The sequence below is a fragment of the Mugil cephalus genome, chromosome 20 (assembly GCF_022458985.1).
Source record: "Mugil cephalus isolate CIBA_MC_2020 chromosome 20, CIBA_Mcephalus_1.1, whole genome shotgun sequence".
Taxonomy (NCBI): domain Eukaryota; kingdom Metazoa; phylum Chordata; class Actinopteri; order Mugiliformes; family Mugilidae; genus Mugil; species Mugil cephalus.
In genome coordinates, this window is record NC_061789.1 from 20,829,966 (window position 1) to 20,847,271 (window position 17,306).

General features: G+C 41.6%; 1 protein-coding gene across 1 annotated transcript in view; it reads right to left on the reverse strand.

Annotated features, from left to right (window-relative positions):
• The window catches only part of LOC124997895, a 50,571-nt gene that overhangs the window by 13,309 nt on the left and 19,956 nt on the right, over window positions 1–17,306 (reverse strand). Inside the window, 11 exon segments of the mRNA XM_047571930.1 lie at window positions 14,079–14,204; window positions 14,295–14,498; window positions 14,577–14,885; window positions 14,995–15,119; window positions 15,305–15,470; window positions 15,558–15,741; window positions 15,824–16,020; window positions 16,240–16,358; window positions 16,504–16,630; window positions 16,727–17,116; window positions 17,200–17,290. Of these exon segments, the coding sequence (XP_047427886.1) occupies window positions 14,079–14,204; window positions 14,295–14,498; window positions 14,577–14,885; window positions 14,995–15,119; window positions 15,305–15,470; window positions 15,558–15,741; window positions 15,824–16,020; window positions 16,240–16,358; window positions 16,504–16,630; window positions 16,727–17,116; window positions 17,200–17,290 (2,038 nt within the window).

Consider the following 17,306-nt stretch of genomic DNA (forward strand, 5'->3'; position numbering starts at 1 on the left):
AAGGAACGCGAAAAAGAAAGTTTGAGGATATATATATATATATATATATGTGTGTGTGTGTGTGTGTGTGTGTGTGTGTGTGTGTGTGTGTTAGAATGCTTATATATATATATATATATAAGCATTCTAATGCTAATTAGCATGTTGGTGGGATTTAAAGCAGTCTTAACATTCCTTTACATTAACTTGTTCTTACTTTCTTTACACTTAAGGCATATAACGTCTGTAAGACATATGAACAGCTGCGTTGCTAGACAGGACCAAAGCTTGAGTTAGTCATATGATACCATGTATGCCAGCTTAAACAAGGGGAAGTGTCAAATTCCTCTGTGGTGCACTCCCTTGCAGTTTTCCATTGTGCACGACAATGGTGAGGACAACTTCTAAAAATATCTCATCACACAGATGTACAAGCAGTTAATGATCTTTGTTTCCATAAAGAGAATCTACCCATCACCCAACAACACCTGTGCACGTTGCGCTGCAAATGCATTCAACTCCTGTTAATAAATCCCTCCTACCATTTTTTCATCTCTTTCCTTCACTTTATGATTATCATTTGTGGTGCTCATGCTGGCCAACAATTTTAAAAACAAAAAATAAAATAAAAAATCTGGCAAAGATGGTATAATGCAACAGAAGCTTGTCAATCTCTAGATTTATGTTTTTACATGTCTTTTGTCCAAATCACATGGCCTGAATGATCTTAATAATTTAAACCTTCAAAATCAGTCTTTTCAAATGGAGAGGAGCCTAAAATGATTCCACTTAAAGGTTTCTGTTTGGGTGCACTGAATTTGGATTTGGATCCTTCAGATGTTTTCCCTTAATCAGAAAAGAAAAATAAGATTATAGAGGTTCAATGATAGTCTTCAACACATACAGCAGCAGAGAAGTTGTTACTGCTGGCCTACATGTCCACTTTCATTTCAAGCCAGTCAACACTGTATTTACTAATGGACTCTGCTGGCAACAAGTACTGGTCATAAACTTGGAGTGCTATTAGGATTCCTATTAATTTATACTGACTGACACATCGCTGAACTCTCTGAGAAGGGAGCACTGTAGCCAAGAAGTAGCCGCAAAAGAGGGCTTGGATTCCTGCAATGGTTTTGGCTTACACTAAGCCAATTGTCATTCACAACTGTGTGTATCTCACTATTACAAGTGTCATTGACTCACTGTTAAGTACTGTCATAATCTCAAACAATGGCATGTCAGGAGCTGCCATTCGGTGAGATATGACTGTTTCACTTCCTGTGTATGAATTAAATCACTGCGCTTGAGTATTCCTGATTTATTCTAACATAATATCTATGAATGAAATGAGTGTTAAGACAACTTTCTAGCAAAGAAGCTCTTGACTCTCAACTTGTATCCTTATAATTAATTTCACGATCATTCTAAATAAAGATGAAATATTGAATCTAAATTATTATTGAGGGAGTAGTAAGGAATCATGTACTTGGCCTCTTCCAGCTCCTCAGTACGCTGGATAGCATCAGTCTCATATTTGGATCTCCACTGAGCCACCTCACTGTTGGCCTTGGACATTCATCTCTGCAGCTCAGCCTTGGCCTCCTGCTCCTCCTCAAACTGCTCTCTGAGCAGATCACAGTCATGGCAGGATGAATGAACAGAACGGGCAAGGAGCATTAATTAAATCATTGTCATTATCATCAACAATGCATGAACATAAAAAAGCGTGATGTGATATTCAAGAAAAACTAAGCTTATTATAGAGCAGTAGTAGAGCAATTACAGGAAGTACATAAGAGCGAGAGAAAAGAGAGAAAAAGAGATGAAGCTGTTCATGGTCATTACCTAAAACCATTAGAATGAGGGTTTATTTCCATTACTATTATTATTTTAGACAGAAAACAACAGAAAGGCCCCTCAACACTTCTAGCTTTTATGGATTTATTTAATTAAGTTATGAATTTGTTGCGCTTTTTGGCAGTTTACTGCTATTTCTTAAATACAGAACATAGATATGTAGAGTTGCATACCTTAGCTTTGGCAACGGACTCCATGTTGCTGGAGAGGTCATCAATCTTCATCTTGTACTCGCTTTTCTCTTTCTCCAACTTCTGCTTGACGCGCTGCAGGTTGTCGATCTGCTCTCCCAGCTCTGCAACACTGTCAGCCTGCTTCTTGTTGCTGTCCTGCTGCAGTAGCTTCATGCTGCAGGGTAGACTCCTCTAGGTCCATGTGGAGCATATTCCCTTGCTCCAATAAGGGAAGAACATTTTCTAATAGACAGACTTGCACAGAGCACTGACATCATTGTTGATCCACAATACGTGAACAGCATTTAGCATATTACCTGTTCTCTTTATCAGAATTGTATTGTCCAGTTATGAACATTGTTCATGAAGTTCTTTTTTTCCCCTCGTCATTACCTGTGAGACGGTCTGACCTTTGGTGACCATCTCATTTCTGACCTTGAGTCTTGGGTAACACAGAGCTTTCAGCATATCAGCTGAGTTCAGACCCAGGAGGTAGGCGATTTTATCAGCCACTGATGGAGAAAAACACAATGCATTCCTCAGTTACCCTCATTGACATCTGGTTCAGCCTGCTCCTCACGCTGCTTCTGCTTGAATTTCATGTTTCCATGATGCATCACAGCACCAGTCAGCTTGTAGATGTTATCTTCTCCTCGCCACTGAAGCCCAAGATATCAATAGCACTCTGTACAGAAAATAGTTTCCAATAAAACATTTTTCTAGTATACAGTGTAGACATTTTACATATGTTAAAAAAGCATATGTTGATGCTTTTGACAATGATTTCACTCTGACTGATCGTTTGACAGTCATAGGAGTTGGTGGTGATCAGAAGAGCCTCTGGAGGAGTAAAAATGAAATGCATGATATTTTCTTCAGGTCCTTCCATTGTATTTCATTCAGGTTTCAAATGTCTATTGACATTTTGCTTGTGGTCAGCCATCAGCTGATATTAGATATTGTAGCTCTTCTTGCCAGACAACTGAAAGGTGACACAGAACTTTTCCAGCAGATCTAAAAATAACAAGAGAGAAAGTAGCAGTATAGTATTGCAGTAACCTCTCGCAACATTGCACTGCCTCCTGACATCTAATTTTCTAGTGAGAACAGTTAAGAGTTTAATCAACTCCGAATTAAAGTTAGCCTGTGCGGAGATCGTGCATGAGGTTTTAAAAAGCCCTCACCAATGGAACACAGATAACATGATTCACCATGGCAACAGGTGAGAAAAAGGTTCCGAGCCGACACTGCGTCGGAGTCCGGGTAAAGCCTGCCTCGTACATTCTTTCTGCGATTTGGCCATAGATGTCGGCATTTTTGAGCGTCAAGCAGCTGATATATGCTCTCCTCCGACCATATATCAAGAAGGCAGCGCTCTCTGTGCTCCATGTTGACCAACGTCTCATTCTTGGTATAAAATAGAAACGAATGAATGAATGAATGAATGAAACGACCGATGACCGATCACAACATTTTTTGTAACTTTTTTGTTCCTGGTATACCAGTCAGCGATCGATCGCACATTTTCTTTTTCTTTTTTTTTTTCTTATTGTTTTCTTGACGAAACTGACGCTTATATTAAGCGAATGGATTATATTAAGTTCTTTTAACTTCACGGCCGCCAATACCGTGAAGTTGAACGAACTTAATATAATTTAAACATTTAACATTGGGTTGGTTTGGAAATATTCTGAATTTACATAATGTAAAAAAGGACATTATTTCTGTTAATTAAATGCGGGACGCCCTATACGTGTCAGGCTTTTGTGTGTTGTATTGGTGGTTTCAAAGGTGGGTTTCAAAGGTTCCGTAAGATATTATTTACATTAAAAGGCCCTGAAAAGATCCTTGTGTGTCTGGTGAATTGTTACAAACAGAAGCCTGTTTAATCCAAAAAGGCCTCAGATGTTTCATTTGGTTCAGAAAAGGTTTGGATTGTATTCACAGGACAAACAAAGCGTACCAGGGTTCGTTACGGACTCTGGTGCGGACCAAACAAGTGAACTGAGTCCCAGTTGCAGAGGTGGTCTCGGTTCACTTGTTTGGTCCGCACCAGAGTCCGCTGATTTGTATTCACACCTACCCAAAAGGTCCGCACCACTGGAAAAGCACAAGTTCCACAACAGATAGCCGTGGCCCTCAAAAGACCAGTCTTGCTGTTGTGGTCCGAGATAGAAGGGAAAGTGTATTTTGTGGACTGTCCCGTGAGAAGACAGAGTTGAGGATGCGCAAGTGCAAGAATGAGCGCAAGGGAGATAGATACGCGGGATGGCATCAGAAGCTGAGCAGCGAGGCTGGAACGCCCGTGTGCACCCAGTAAAGGTCGGTTGTTGTGGATTAGTTGCAAAATCCACCATTGCTCTCCTGTACGAGTTGGGTATTCTCGGGAAAGAACAGAGGGTTGCTGTAAACAATAGGTCTCTGGCAGCGGAGCGAGTGAGTGGCTGTGGCTAAGGAGGAAACATGCTAGCTGGGGAGCACGCTAAAGGTAAGGCTAGCCGTGTACTGTTAATAGGTAGCAGTTGTAGTAGGAATAATCTAATCTGTCAGTTGGTTTGGTACACGGTGGCTTGGTGGCTGCACTGAGGGGGGTGACTCTGGGACGCTGGAGCTCACTGTTACGCCTACTTGAGGTGTCATGGCCCTAACTTAACGAAACATCGGTGAAGGGAGGTACCCAAAACACCAATGATGTACCGCACACTGCCTGCTGTTGTTGGCTAGGCATGTTAGCCGGCGTTTTCTTGTGTGTTATTTCGGATCTTGGCAGAGGGGAGAGATGTTGATTGAAGTATAGTCGCATGTCCAATAATTCCTTACCTACTGCTGCTGGCTAGGTTATTTTAGCTGGTGTTTTCTAGTGTTTTACTTTCGTGGCTAGGCTAATTGGCTGGTGTCTGATAGTGTTTTATTTCTAATCCTGGCAGAAGGGAGAGGTGTTGGTTTAAGTGTAGTCGCATGTCCCACCACCTCTCATTACCTCCTGTTGTGGACTAGGCTATGTAGCTGGTGTCTGGTTGTATCTTATTTCTGATATTGGCAGAAGGGAGAGATGTTTGGTTTAAGTGTAGTCGCATGTCCCATCATCTCTATTACCTACTGCTGCTGGCTAGGCTAGTTGGTAGCTGACTGCTGGTCGGTTCTCCAGTTGGACTGGGCTTCTAAAGGATTTTTGGCACAAGAGATCATAACATCTCATCCTGTCTATTAATGAATATGGAGTGTGAGAGCGAAAACCTGTCAGGCAGTCATCTTTCTTAAAATTTCAATCTTTCAATCCAGACAGGAAATTCTCTCATGGCCCCTCTGCCTCAGGTGACCACATATCAGTACTCCAAGCCCACTAAGAAAAAGGAAGATATCAAAAGTCTATAAAAATATATGGTTTTGTCCCTGTAGCTGTTGACTGACAAAGGACTGCACATCCATATCATCTCCCAGCGGAGGTAGATACATATAACAGAAAATTCTTAGAATAGTCCGTAAGTGCTATCGCTACATCCAAAAAAGCGTTGAATAAGGTCAGCTGGACTTGTAGAATTTCAGGTGGAGGACACTGAACAGCATACACTACATTACTCTGTTCAACAGAGTAAAGTGTTGTATGGTGTTCAGTGTCCTAGTGAGGAATGTACAAACTTGTACATGGGGGAAACAAAACAACCCATCCACAAACGCATGGCCCAACACAGGAGAGCCAGCTCAGCAGGGAACGACTCAGCAGTCCACCTCCACCTGAAGGACAAAGGACACTCCTTTGAAGATAACAATGTCAAAGTCCTGGCCGGAGAGGACAGGTGGTTTGAGAGAGGAGTAAAGGAAGCCATCTATGTCAAAGTGGAAAAACCTTCTCTAAACAGAGGAGGTGGACTGAGATTTAATTTACCATCTATTTATAATTCAGTTTTGACTTCTGTCACCAATAAGTTTCAACACCATTCACACTTTGAGCCTCCAGGCTCCCACTGACAATAGCTTCGTTAGAGCTCTATTCATAGGGTAAGTAACTTAGGCACACAGTTCCCCCCCATTCAAGGACAGGTAGGTACCGGCCATTTAGGGAAATTAGTGACCCAAGTTTCTGGTAGGTGGTACCCACAGAGTTTTCCCTCGTTAAACCTCAATTTCCCACTAGTTTATCAGAACTGAAGAAGCTACTCGGATGAGTGGCGAAACGTCTTCAAGAAATTCTACAAGTCCAGCTGACCTTATTCAATGCTTTTTTGGATTACCATGACCTGGATGACTGAGAACCTTCACAGACATATTGCTATTGCTACAGTCACCTGTAACCTCTGTTTAATTGTTTCAAAGGCTGATAGACCATCCTGCATCCACAGAAGATTACAATGAAGTTGAGCATTACCAGTGTCTTTAATCATAGCCTTTAAAGGTCCTGTTAAACTAGCATTATCTTCAATCCATGCTGAAGAACAACCAATAATACCAACAAATGTCATCATCTCTCTGACTGTTCGGGGCTTTGGAGCCTTTCGAATAGCCTCTAAATGACTGTCAAAAATGCTACTGTGTCCCTGTGCTATTACTATTTGACCCAAATAAATTAGGTTATCCTGGCAATATTGCAGTTTTTTCTGAGACCTGACAAATGATAATGTCATCCACATATTGCACACACATGGCTCCTCAAATAGACCCCGCGATCGATCACAGATTGATTCACAGATTGACAACGGAGCTTGTTCTCCAAAGAACGCTATAGCAAATCTTTTCTGTCTCAAGCCATATGCCTGTTTAATTCCTCATCTTTATGTGACAGATAACACTCTTTACATATTTCCTTCTTGTAGTCACTTTTTTCAATTCACTTATTTTTATAATTCTGTAAACAATATGTATATAGTACATTGTGTTCTTCCTGTATGCATGGTGTTGAGTGCCTGGACATTGCTGCTGCAACTGTGAAATTTCCCAGTTTGGGATTAATAAATCTATCTATTGATTCACCATGGCAACATGAGGAGCGAACTTCTCCCCGTCGGAGCAGGACATTCTTCTTAGGAAGAGGTAAAAGATCAAATTAAAAACAAAGGAAACACCACCACTGCCATAAAACAAAGAGAGAAAACATAGCAAAGTATTGCTCAAACACACAGTCACTACTCTGCTGAAACATCACAATTACAATCCAAACAGTTAATTAACATCTCCAAAAACGTAGTTGTACTCTGATTATGAAACGGCTGAAACTGTAAGTGAAACTGACAGCAGATGTGAGTGAAATTATGCATGTTTGACCCTTATGCCCCATACTCCTCTGCTGTTTCATTCACTATATGTATCCAAGTGTTTGCATGTGTGTGTGTATGCTGATTGATCAGTTAAGTCCCTCCCAAGGAGATGCCACCCTCTTCATACAAGGTACTTTCTTCCATCTTTACGTGGGACATATCCAACCATTCATATTGAATCCATTTGGATTCTCTGACTTTGGTTCACCTTGCAGTGTCTACCAACACCATTGTGCTGTTGTGAGTACTCCATTTCTCATTTACTACCTTTAATATGAATCCTATTAAATAGGAAATGGGAAATTACAAATTACAGGACAAGTGTTAACAGTCATAGTAGGATACTCATTGCTTTGTGTTGCAGGTTTCTCCACTGTCATTGGTGTACTTGACTGTACCCACCAAAAATAAATTATTACAAACAGTGTGAATTTTACCAAGTGCAATGAGTGTGATTATCTTCAACACAATATGTGCCCTTACATTAAATAACATGTGCCCTTGTGAGGTATACATCAGACATAATTGATTCTACGTTTCACAATACTGCATCAACATATTTCTAGTTAATGCTCATTATGCTATATATATCACCTTATGATCATCTCTTTGCATTGCATTTTTTTTTCTTTAGCACATCATAGGCCTTAAAGGTGTACAGAAATGGCCGTTTGTCCTGTCTGTCGCGCCGAGTGTCCACGAGTGGCAGCATAGGTTTACCCGAGTAATGAAAATGAATTTGATTGGGTGTTATTGAGCGGGCGGGATATTCAATCTCTGAGGCGAGACATAGTGTTTCGAAGGAATTTGATTGGATGTTGTCCAGCTCAGTGTGTGTGTGTGTGTGTACGTACTTAGCTAGGCTAAGTGATAGATCACTGGGATCTGGATGAGAGTGAAGGAGGGACGGAGGAGAGTTTTGTGTCAGTGGTGGTGGACAAGTTTCCTCCATTGCACCTCTCGTACTTGGAAGAAGGTCCAGAATTCCAGGATTTTGTGGAAGATGATGAGCATGAGGAAGTTGAGGCAGGGGCTCTAGGTGTACAGCCGTACATGTCCGAGCCCTTGCCTCGCACCGGCCTAGCTGCAGCCGGAGTTGCAGAAGATGATGTTCATCCCTGTGACCACTGGGACGTTGGTCAATGGTAACGTAAGCTTCCCGCTTTTTTGATTGACAATTGACGGATCCTGATATCATTGGCTGATGAATCGTGCGCAGGCTGACGTATAATCTGTGCGCCTGCACTATCCAATGCAGAAAAAAAATATCACACTTTCACCTGGGATTTACTCGAAAATCGAATTTTGCACAAAGTTTGGCCTACATCGTCTGATAGATGAGTTATTACACTAATTTTATGAACCATAGTGGAATCAAATTAGTTTTCTTTTCTGTACACCTTTTAAATTTTACAACACTAACACAAGACCAACTCTTCCATTTGAATTACTTTTGCATCCTTTCACGCAATTGCACTTCACCCTGTTTATCCACCAAAATGGCACTAATGGCTCCAAATGAACTACCTTTTGTAACGCGGGCTCTGTAAAGAGCCTGACAAAGATCCACAAATTGAGCAGAATAGTCGGAGCAATCCCTGCCAATCAAAGCCAGGTTAATCACAGCAAAGCACATCAAGGTCTTGAGTTAACCAAGTTAATACTTGCCAAGATTTGGGTCCTAGGACTGAAAGAAATGGCGGAAGGAGCAAGAGTGCACCAGGAAGATATCGACTGCACTTCCCAGGGTTCAGCGCGGGATCGTAACTCTGTTGACCGAGGCCACGGTCTGCGATGATGGACTCAGGTGAAGGAGGCAGAGGCGCTGGGTGTAAATAAAATAATACTACTTTGTTGGTCCCCATTGGGTAAATTCAAATAGTGGCTTGGAAGGGAAACTGAGTTGAAGCTGCTTCAGTGGCCTCAAATCTCTGGCTCCTAGAGTTGGGGGAAGACTTTTTTTTTCTGTTAATTGAATTTTCCATATTCAAGACAAGTGTGAACATTATTGTGAACAGTTTTTTTCAACCTGAACCCCCCTCCCATCCTCCTAGTGAGATGTTTGGAACCCGATTAAATCCTGATCCTATCTGTGCCCTCTTTGGTGTAACACCGGAGGAATATCGAGCCGTCCTACCAACTAAAGCTCATGTTGTCTTAGCTTTCACCACACTTCTTGCTAGACGCCTGATCCTTTTCAAATGGAAGCAACACACTTCCTTCCTTTTCTCACTGGATCAAAGATGTTATGTACTTCTTTAAATTAGAAAAAATCAAGTACACACTTAAAGGATCCTCCCAATCCTTTCTCAAGGTATGGAGACACATGATTTTATTTATTTATTTTTCTTTTCTCTTTGACTTCAATGGGACGTACCCTCTTTCACAATTTAAGTATTTACTTCTTTTATTCTATTTTGTTTTGTTGTTTTTTTCCCCTGTTTTTCTTTTGTGTAACCTGTGGCCCTATGGGTGAGTGAATGGGTGGGGGGGTGGGAATAGGGATGACGATGGCGTTCCATTGTGAAGTGGGATATGTGGGTGGATGGGATGGAATAAGAATAAGTCAATGTAAATGATGAACAATGCACCCTATGTTTTGAAGATGACTGTAAATTGAAATGACATGTATATGTGCTGTATCCCTGAGGGGTAAAAACTTTTCAGAAAATCAATAAAACATATTTACAAAAAAAATAAAAAGGAAAAGCGCTGGGCCTTTTCACATGGCTCAGTCCAATCAGCATCTTCAAAATTGTGAGTTAAGTCAGCCTCCCATTTTTCCCTGACCTTAAGCCCCTGACTGTTAATGTCAACATACATATGATATAAACCCCTTGAGCTCCTTTTTGCTGTTCAATATATCATCTAAGGGTTGAATTTTAACTGATAGAAGTCTGCCCCCCTGTTCTCTTCGGATATAATGTTTGAGTTGCAGAAATTTGAAGAAGTGCTTTTTGTCAAGGCTGTATCTGGCTGTAAGATTTTCAAATGACTCTAGGACCCTGTTTTTGTCCCCAAATGTCCTAATTACCTTTGTGAACCATACTTGGGTGATGCCATCTCTTAGGACGGTAGAAACAGACTTGGATGGAAGGGAGTAAGGTTATGACTATTTTGGGTCTTTTTACGTAAATCAGACCACATTTTGTAGATGTGTCTCATGAATGGATTTGTTGTCAGTGTGCAAAGTTGTGTGAGTGAAGGAACATATGGGATCGAAGCAAGGCATAAAGAATTAATATCATGCTGTTCCATCTGTACCCAAGAGGGGGGTTACTGTGAATTTCCTTTCCATACCCAGACTGTCCAACACTCTGCTGCCCAGTAATAAGTCTTAAGTCAGGGAGTTTCACTGCCCCTTCCTGAGGTGTTCCCTGAAGGATTTTTAACCTTATTCTGGGAATTTTGCCCTTCCATATAAATCTAGATATAGCTGAGTGTAGTTGTTTAAAGAAGTATTTAGGTACTGCAGTTGGTAGCATCTGAAACAGAAAGAGAAATTTCGGCAGGATACACATTTTGATACAACTGATTCGACCTATCAAAGACAGTTCATCCACCTGTTAAGCTCCACTTCAGTTTTTTTACATACACATATACACTGGGGATGTTGGGGGAAGACTTGATAGAAGACAGCGCTGACACGAGGGTGTCAGCTTGGTGCAATTCGATGAGTTGCATCAGCAAACTGATTTATAGTAACGTTGTTACGCCCTCTGCATTTTCACTGGCTATACAGGTGTGTTTGGCCTGTGCCTAATCACCTTAATCAGCCACACCTGAGAAGACTGACTAAAAGGCCTGTTGAAGAGGCCTGGGGAATGACTTTTCCACTGCAGAAGCTCACCATGGCTCACCTGTTTTTCCGACCCTTGTAAAATAAATATTTTTTGAAACTCCATCATGTGTCTCCACTTTTATGTTGCGCCTCTCGAGCCGGGACGTAACATATGGGGGCTCGTCCGGGATCATTTTTTGACTTTTTTCTGTGGAGACTGTATGCCGGAGTTTTTTCTTGGGGTGAGAATAGAGATTACCTGAAGCTTAAATTGCTGTGGCTGTCATGTTTTTGTGAGAGGTCGGTTGTTGCTCATGTTGACACATGAACTTGTCTGGTGTAGGAAGCTTCCAGGTGTTGGTGGGACCATCACCACTTTATTATTTTTGTGCGGTAACCCTGGGGTGGCCCCTGGCGTGCCCGGGAAAGCCGACAAAGACTAGTTGAGGACTAGTTAGGTAGAAGTTAAGTCTGAGGTAGAGAGGAAACCAGTTAAGTTCTGGGAAGTCAATCCATGAGCAACGACCTCTGATGTTGCGGTGGCCTGTAGTAGAATTCACTGGTCTTGGTTTTACTGTGTTCTTTATCAAGATTGGAATATTTTTGGTGAGCTAAAAGGAGCAGTTTTGTGTGAACACAGCCCACTGCGTGAAATTCAGCAAATGCAGGTGCTTTGTTTTGTGTTTGTGACCTTTTAGTGTTGAAGTCAGCCCAATTTTGGTGGCTATTGTTGTGATGTTACTAGCTGGGTGAAGGCAGTAACTTTGTTTGAGGTGCCACATTCGTCGTGTTGGGTCATTTGGCTTTTTTGTATTTGTAAATTGCGTGTGTGACCATTAGGCCGTGATGAGGACAGTTCATTGTGTTAAGATTACTTGTTGCTAATCTTAGTTTAAGTTAGTAACTTGGTTTAAGTAATCATTTGGTTTGTGACTGTGCGCTATGTTATGGGTCACAGTGTGTCTTTATATTTGGTGTAGAATTTGTGACCGTAAGGGCATCGATATTTGCTTTTCTTGAACCATGAGGCATGATTGCAGAGGGGCTTCTGTTAATTTTTAGGGCTCCTGGAGGATCCCATTTGAGGGTGGAGGTGTTACGCCCTCTGCATTTTCACTGGCTATACAGGTGTGTTTGGCCTGTGCCTAATCACCTTAATCAGCCACACCTGAGAAGACTGACTAAAAGGCCTGTTGAAGAAGCCTGGGGAATGACTTTTCCACTGCAGAAGCTCACCATGGCTCACCTGTTTTTCTGTCCCTTCTTGTAAAATAAATACTTTTTGAAACTCCATGTGTCTCAACTTTTATGTTGCGCCTCTCGAGCCGGGACGTAACAAACGTGCCGGTCGTATGTGAGAGCAGACTCTCTCTGAAAGGCTGGTAGGGTAAATGGAGAAAGAGGCCAAGGTAGGGCATATTTAAACAGGGCGTGCTGAACCTTTAATTTAGGCTTAACGATGTGACCTGCCAGCACTAATGCAAAGTTCAGTTTTTGAACATATAGAAAACACCACATAGCCCTGGATTAACAGGAAAGTAATATCTCTTCTTGGTGAAATTTCCAGGGATACAGCAAAAACCAAGCCCTGACTACAGACCAATATTTGTTTTGGTAGTGACAAAAAATTCAAATTTGAGAGTGTTTTTTTTTTTTTTTTTTTTTTTTTTTTTTTACAGACAGACTTTTAGTTTTGTAAATCTACAAAATCAATCTAAATCTCCCAGCTTCCCTTTGAAAAAAAATCATTAATCTATTTAAATACAATATTGAAAGTAAGGATATATGTACTGGGTTGACTGATCCAGTTTAGTCGAGGTGATATAAACAAACATGGTTTTAATAAAGGAAATATGCAGAAATTAGGGCATGAATAATATTTATTGAAATGTTACAGAATTCAACAAGTGATTCATATTTTATGAATTGTGTTGAACCTCTTCATGTAGACCTCTTACTCAGCAGATTCACTCTAACAGAAACAAACAAGAAAATAAAATTAACTATAAATCTTACATTTATTTTAATAATAGGGTAATCTACATATTTTTATTTAAATATTTGATCTTTAGATGTCTATTTGCATATTTAATTATTGTAGTTACTATTGTTTAAATTGGTTCCATTGTTTTTTAATATATTTATGCAGAAATTTTTACCTTTCCTGCATCACGGCTCTTGGCTCTCAGCTTGTTGACTTGAGACTCTGCAATGTCAGCACGCTCCTGAGCTTCCTCCATCTCATGCTGGACTTTTCTCAGTCTGGACAGGTGGGTATTGGCCTGCTCCTCCTATAAAGTCAATGCCATAGTAGTTTTAAAAGTATAAAGTCATTTCTCATTTGGCCTTTGTTACCATACTTGAGATCACAAAACATTTCACTTACAGCCTCCTCAGCCTGTCTCTTGTAAGCTTTGACTTTGAGCTGCAGCTTGTCCACCAGATCCTGAAGTCTATGCACATTCTTCTTGTCCTCTTCAGTCTATAGTGATTAAAGATTGTTACTTATGAAATGTTAAAATACAATAAAGCAGTAATAATGGATCTTTATAGTGAGATGATATCCACCTGGTAGGTCAGCTCCTTCACCCTCCTCTCATATTTACGGACTCCTTTAACAGCATCAGCTCCACGTCTCTGCTCAGCATCAACTTCTGATTCCAGCTCACGCACCTGAAATGTAATGATGAATAAAAAAGGATCTGAGTACAGAGAAGGAAAGGTTGAATATACAGAGCACAGAAAATGCAATATTTGTATAAACATTATATAGTGCTTACCCTGGACTCCAGTTTCTGGAGCTGCTTCTTGCCACCCTTCATGGCGAGGTTCTCAGCCTCATCCAGACGGTGCTGCAGGTCCTTGACTGTGACCTCCAGGTTCTTCTTCATCCTCTCCAGGTGAGCACTGGTGTCCTGCTCCTTCTTCAGCTCCTCAGCCATCATGGCAGCCTGAAATAATAAATTATGTCTAAGTTTAAAATAAAAGCCTTCCCACTATTTACAGAACCTATGAAAGCAGATCACATTAACTCACATCAGTGATAGCCTTCTTGGCTTTCTCCTCAGCGTTTCTTGCTTCCTGTACAGCATCATCCACTTCACCCTGAACCTGGACAAGATCAGACTCCAGCTTCTTCTTGGTGTTTAGAAGACTGGTGTTCTGAATACGAAGAGTCACAATCAATTAGATTTGTATGTGTCATATACTTAATTGGTTCACAGAAACTTTTTTCAATAATTAAAACCCAACCTGAGAGTGAAGCAGTCCAACACGCTCACTAGCATCAACCAACTCCTGTTCAGCCACTTTGCGTCCTCTCTCTGTCTGCTCCAGAGCACCTCTCAACTCCTCAATTTCAGCCAACATCAGACCATTTCTGCGCTCAACCATGGCAACCTGTTCCTTCATGTCCTCCTGTCCTCTGACAGCATCGTCAAGGTGCAGTTGGGCATCCTGACAACAGAAGATACAGACAAACAATGAATCTTCTGCCCCCTTTTTTAGTCTTTAACCAAATGATAGAAAACCTACCTTGAGCTGTCCCTGGACATTCCTCAGTTGTTTCTGGGCCTCAGCAGCCTGCCTGTTAGCATGGCTCAGCTGAATCTCCATTTCATTCAGGTCTCCCTCCATCTTCTTCTTGACTCTCAGGGCATCATTCCTGCTCCTGACCTCAGCATCAAGAGTGGTCTGCATGGAGTCAATCACCCTCTGGCTATTCCTCTTGATCTGCTCCATCTCCTCGTCCTTTTCTGCCAGCTTCCTGTCCACCTCACCTTTCACCTGGTTGAGCTCAAGCTGAACACGGAGAATCTTGGCCTCCTCGTGCTCCAGAGTGCCCTGTGAACAATTAAAAGAGTGAAGAATATGACTCGATAATTACTGAAATACATTGATTTGGCTGAATTAATTTCATCATTTTTTATCATTTGAATGCGTAGTATAGTACCTCAGCTTCCTCCAGTGCTGACTGAATTTCAGATTTCTCAGTCTCCACAGTCTTCTTGGCTTTCTCCAGCTCGTGAATACTCTTTCCAGTTTCACCAATCTGCTCAGTCAGATCTGAGATCTCCTCTACAGACCAAACAAATCAAAATGAATCATTGTCCCACAAGACAGATCTTCAGGATCAGAGCATACAACAGGTCTTAATGTCTCTGACAACTAGGAACTAATCTCGTCACCTAAAGTGTCACTCAGATTTAGAAACTTCACATGTAACACAAGTAAGACATTTAATTTTAGAGACAATAGCATACGCTGCAGATTCTTATTTTCTCTCTTCATGGTCTCCAAATGATCCAGGGCCTCCTCATAGGAGTTCTTCATCTTGAACAACTCAGTGCTGAGAGAGCGAGCTTCCTTTTGGGCTCCTTCCAGTTCTGCCTGGCCCTCCTCGTACTTTTGTTTCCATTCTGCCAGAACCTACACAGATTCATAAAGGTTAAATAAATAAAATTTAATAACTATTATCTGACAAATATGGTTGGGATTCACAGTTTAACAGTTTACCTTATCAAAGTTCCTCTGCTTCTTGTCAAGGTTGGCAGCCAGAGCGTTAGCTCTCTCCACATCAATCATGAGGTCCTCCACCTCACCCTGCAGTCTCTGCTTGGTCTTCTCCAAAGAGGCACACTTGGAGTTCACAGCTTCAATGGATTCCTCAGCATCCTGCAGTCGCTGGGCAAGCTTTTTCCTGTGTGATGAAGAATATTTAATTTAATTTAATAATTTTATGTGATAAAACTATTTTGTATCATGATAAAGTAATGATTTACTTGGCCTCCTCCAGCTCCTCAGTACGCTGGATAGCATCAGTCTCATATTTGGATCTCCACTGAGCCACCTCACTGTTGGCCTTGGACATTCCTCTCTGCAGCTCAGCCTTGGCCTCCTGCTCCTCTTCAAACTGCTCTCTGAGCAGATCACAGTCATGGCGAGCTGACTGAACGGCATGGGCCAGGGCGTTCTTGGCCTGTTGAAAACAACGTCCACGTCAGACAGATATTGTTAATTATCAGATGAAAGGTAAATCTATAGGTTGATAAATAGTTCTGTTCAAAATTTGCAACATTGGAAACTCCACGCAAGAAGGACCCAGTTGGCCAGTGGATTCAAAACCACAACCTTCTTGCCCTAGCAATCATTTAACAATGTTCATGTGTAATGATGTAAATGGAGATGCGTTTCATACCTTAACTTCCTCCTCAACGTGTCTCTTAAGTTCCTCAATCTGCTGAGTGAATGCCTGCTTGCCTCTGGTTAGCTGAGAAACAAGAGCTTCTTTCTCCTCAAGCTGGCGGGAAAACTCACCTGAAAAACAAAGTGTCCATGTGTAATTTCTGGAGATATTCAATTTGAAGTATGTCTATCTATAAAGCAAAATACTAATTAAGAAAACATAATGTCTGTGGTGTTCAAAGGTGGACAGATCAGTTTATTGTTAGATTACACTTACCATTCTCAGTCTGAAGTCTTGCCTTCTGTGCATTGATGTCATTCAGCTGACGGACATTCTCATCATTTTTGGCTTTGAGCTCACTCAGCTGGTCCTCAAGAGTTCTGCACATTTTCTCCAAGTTGCCCTACACAAACAAACCATGATGTATCTTGTGCATTTCTATACATTTAAAACAACTGGTATATTTATTAGTTACAATTTATATCAAACAACTTCTCACCTTTGATTTGGCAACAGCCTCCATGTTGCTGGAGAGGTCATCAATCTCCATCTTGTACTCGCTCTTCTCTTTCTCCAGCTTCTGCTTGACGCGCTGCAGGTTGTCGATCTGCTCTCCCAGCTCTGCAACACTGTCAGCCTGCTTCTTCCGTAGAGCTGCTGCAGTAGCTTCATGCTGCAGGGTAGACTCCTCTAGGTCACGACGCAGTTTCTGGAACTCAGCCTCACGCTTCTTGTTCATCTCAATCTGAGCGGCTGTTGCTCCACCAGCTTCCTCAAGCCTCTCACTGATCTCCTCAAGCTCCCTGGAGAGGTCAGCTCTCTGCTTCTCCACCTTAGCCCGAGCAGACCTCTCAGCCTCAATCTCCTCTTCCAGCTCCTCAATACGAGCCTAGATCGATGACAGAATCATTGATTGCGCTTACTAAGTCCTGAGTATCCAGTGAGTTTGACAATCATGAAAAACAATGTTACCTGGAGTTCCTTGATCTTCTTCTGAAGCTGGGCACCAAGAGATTGTTCATCCTCAATCTTACTGAGGAGCTGGCTGACTTCAAACTCCTTCCTGGAAAAGAAGAACC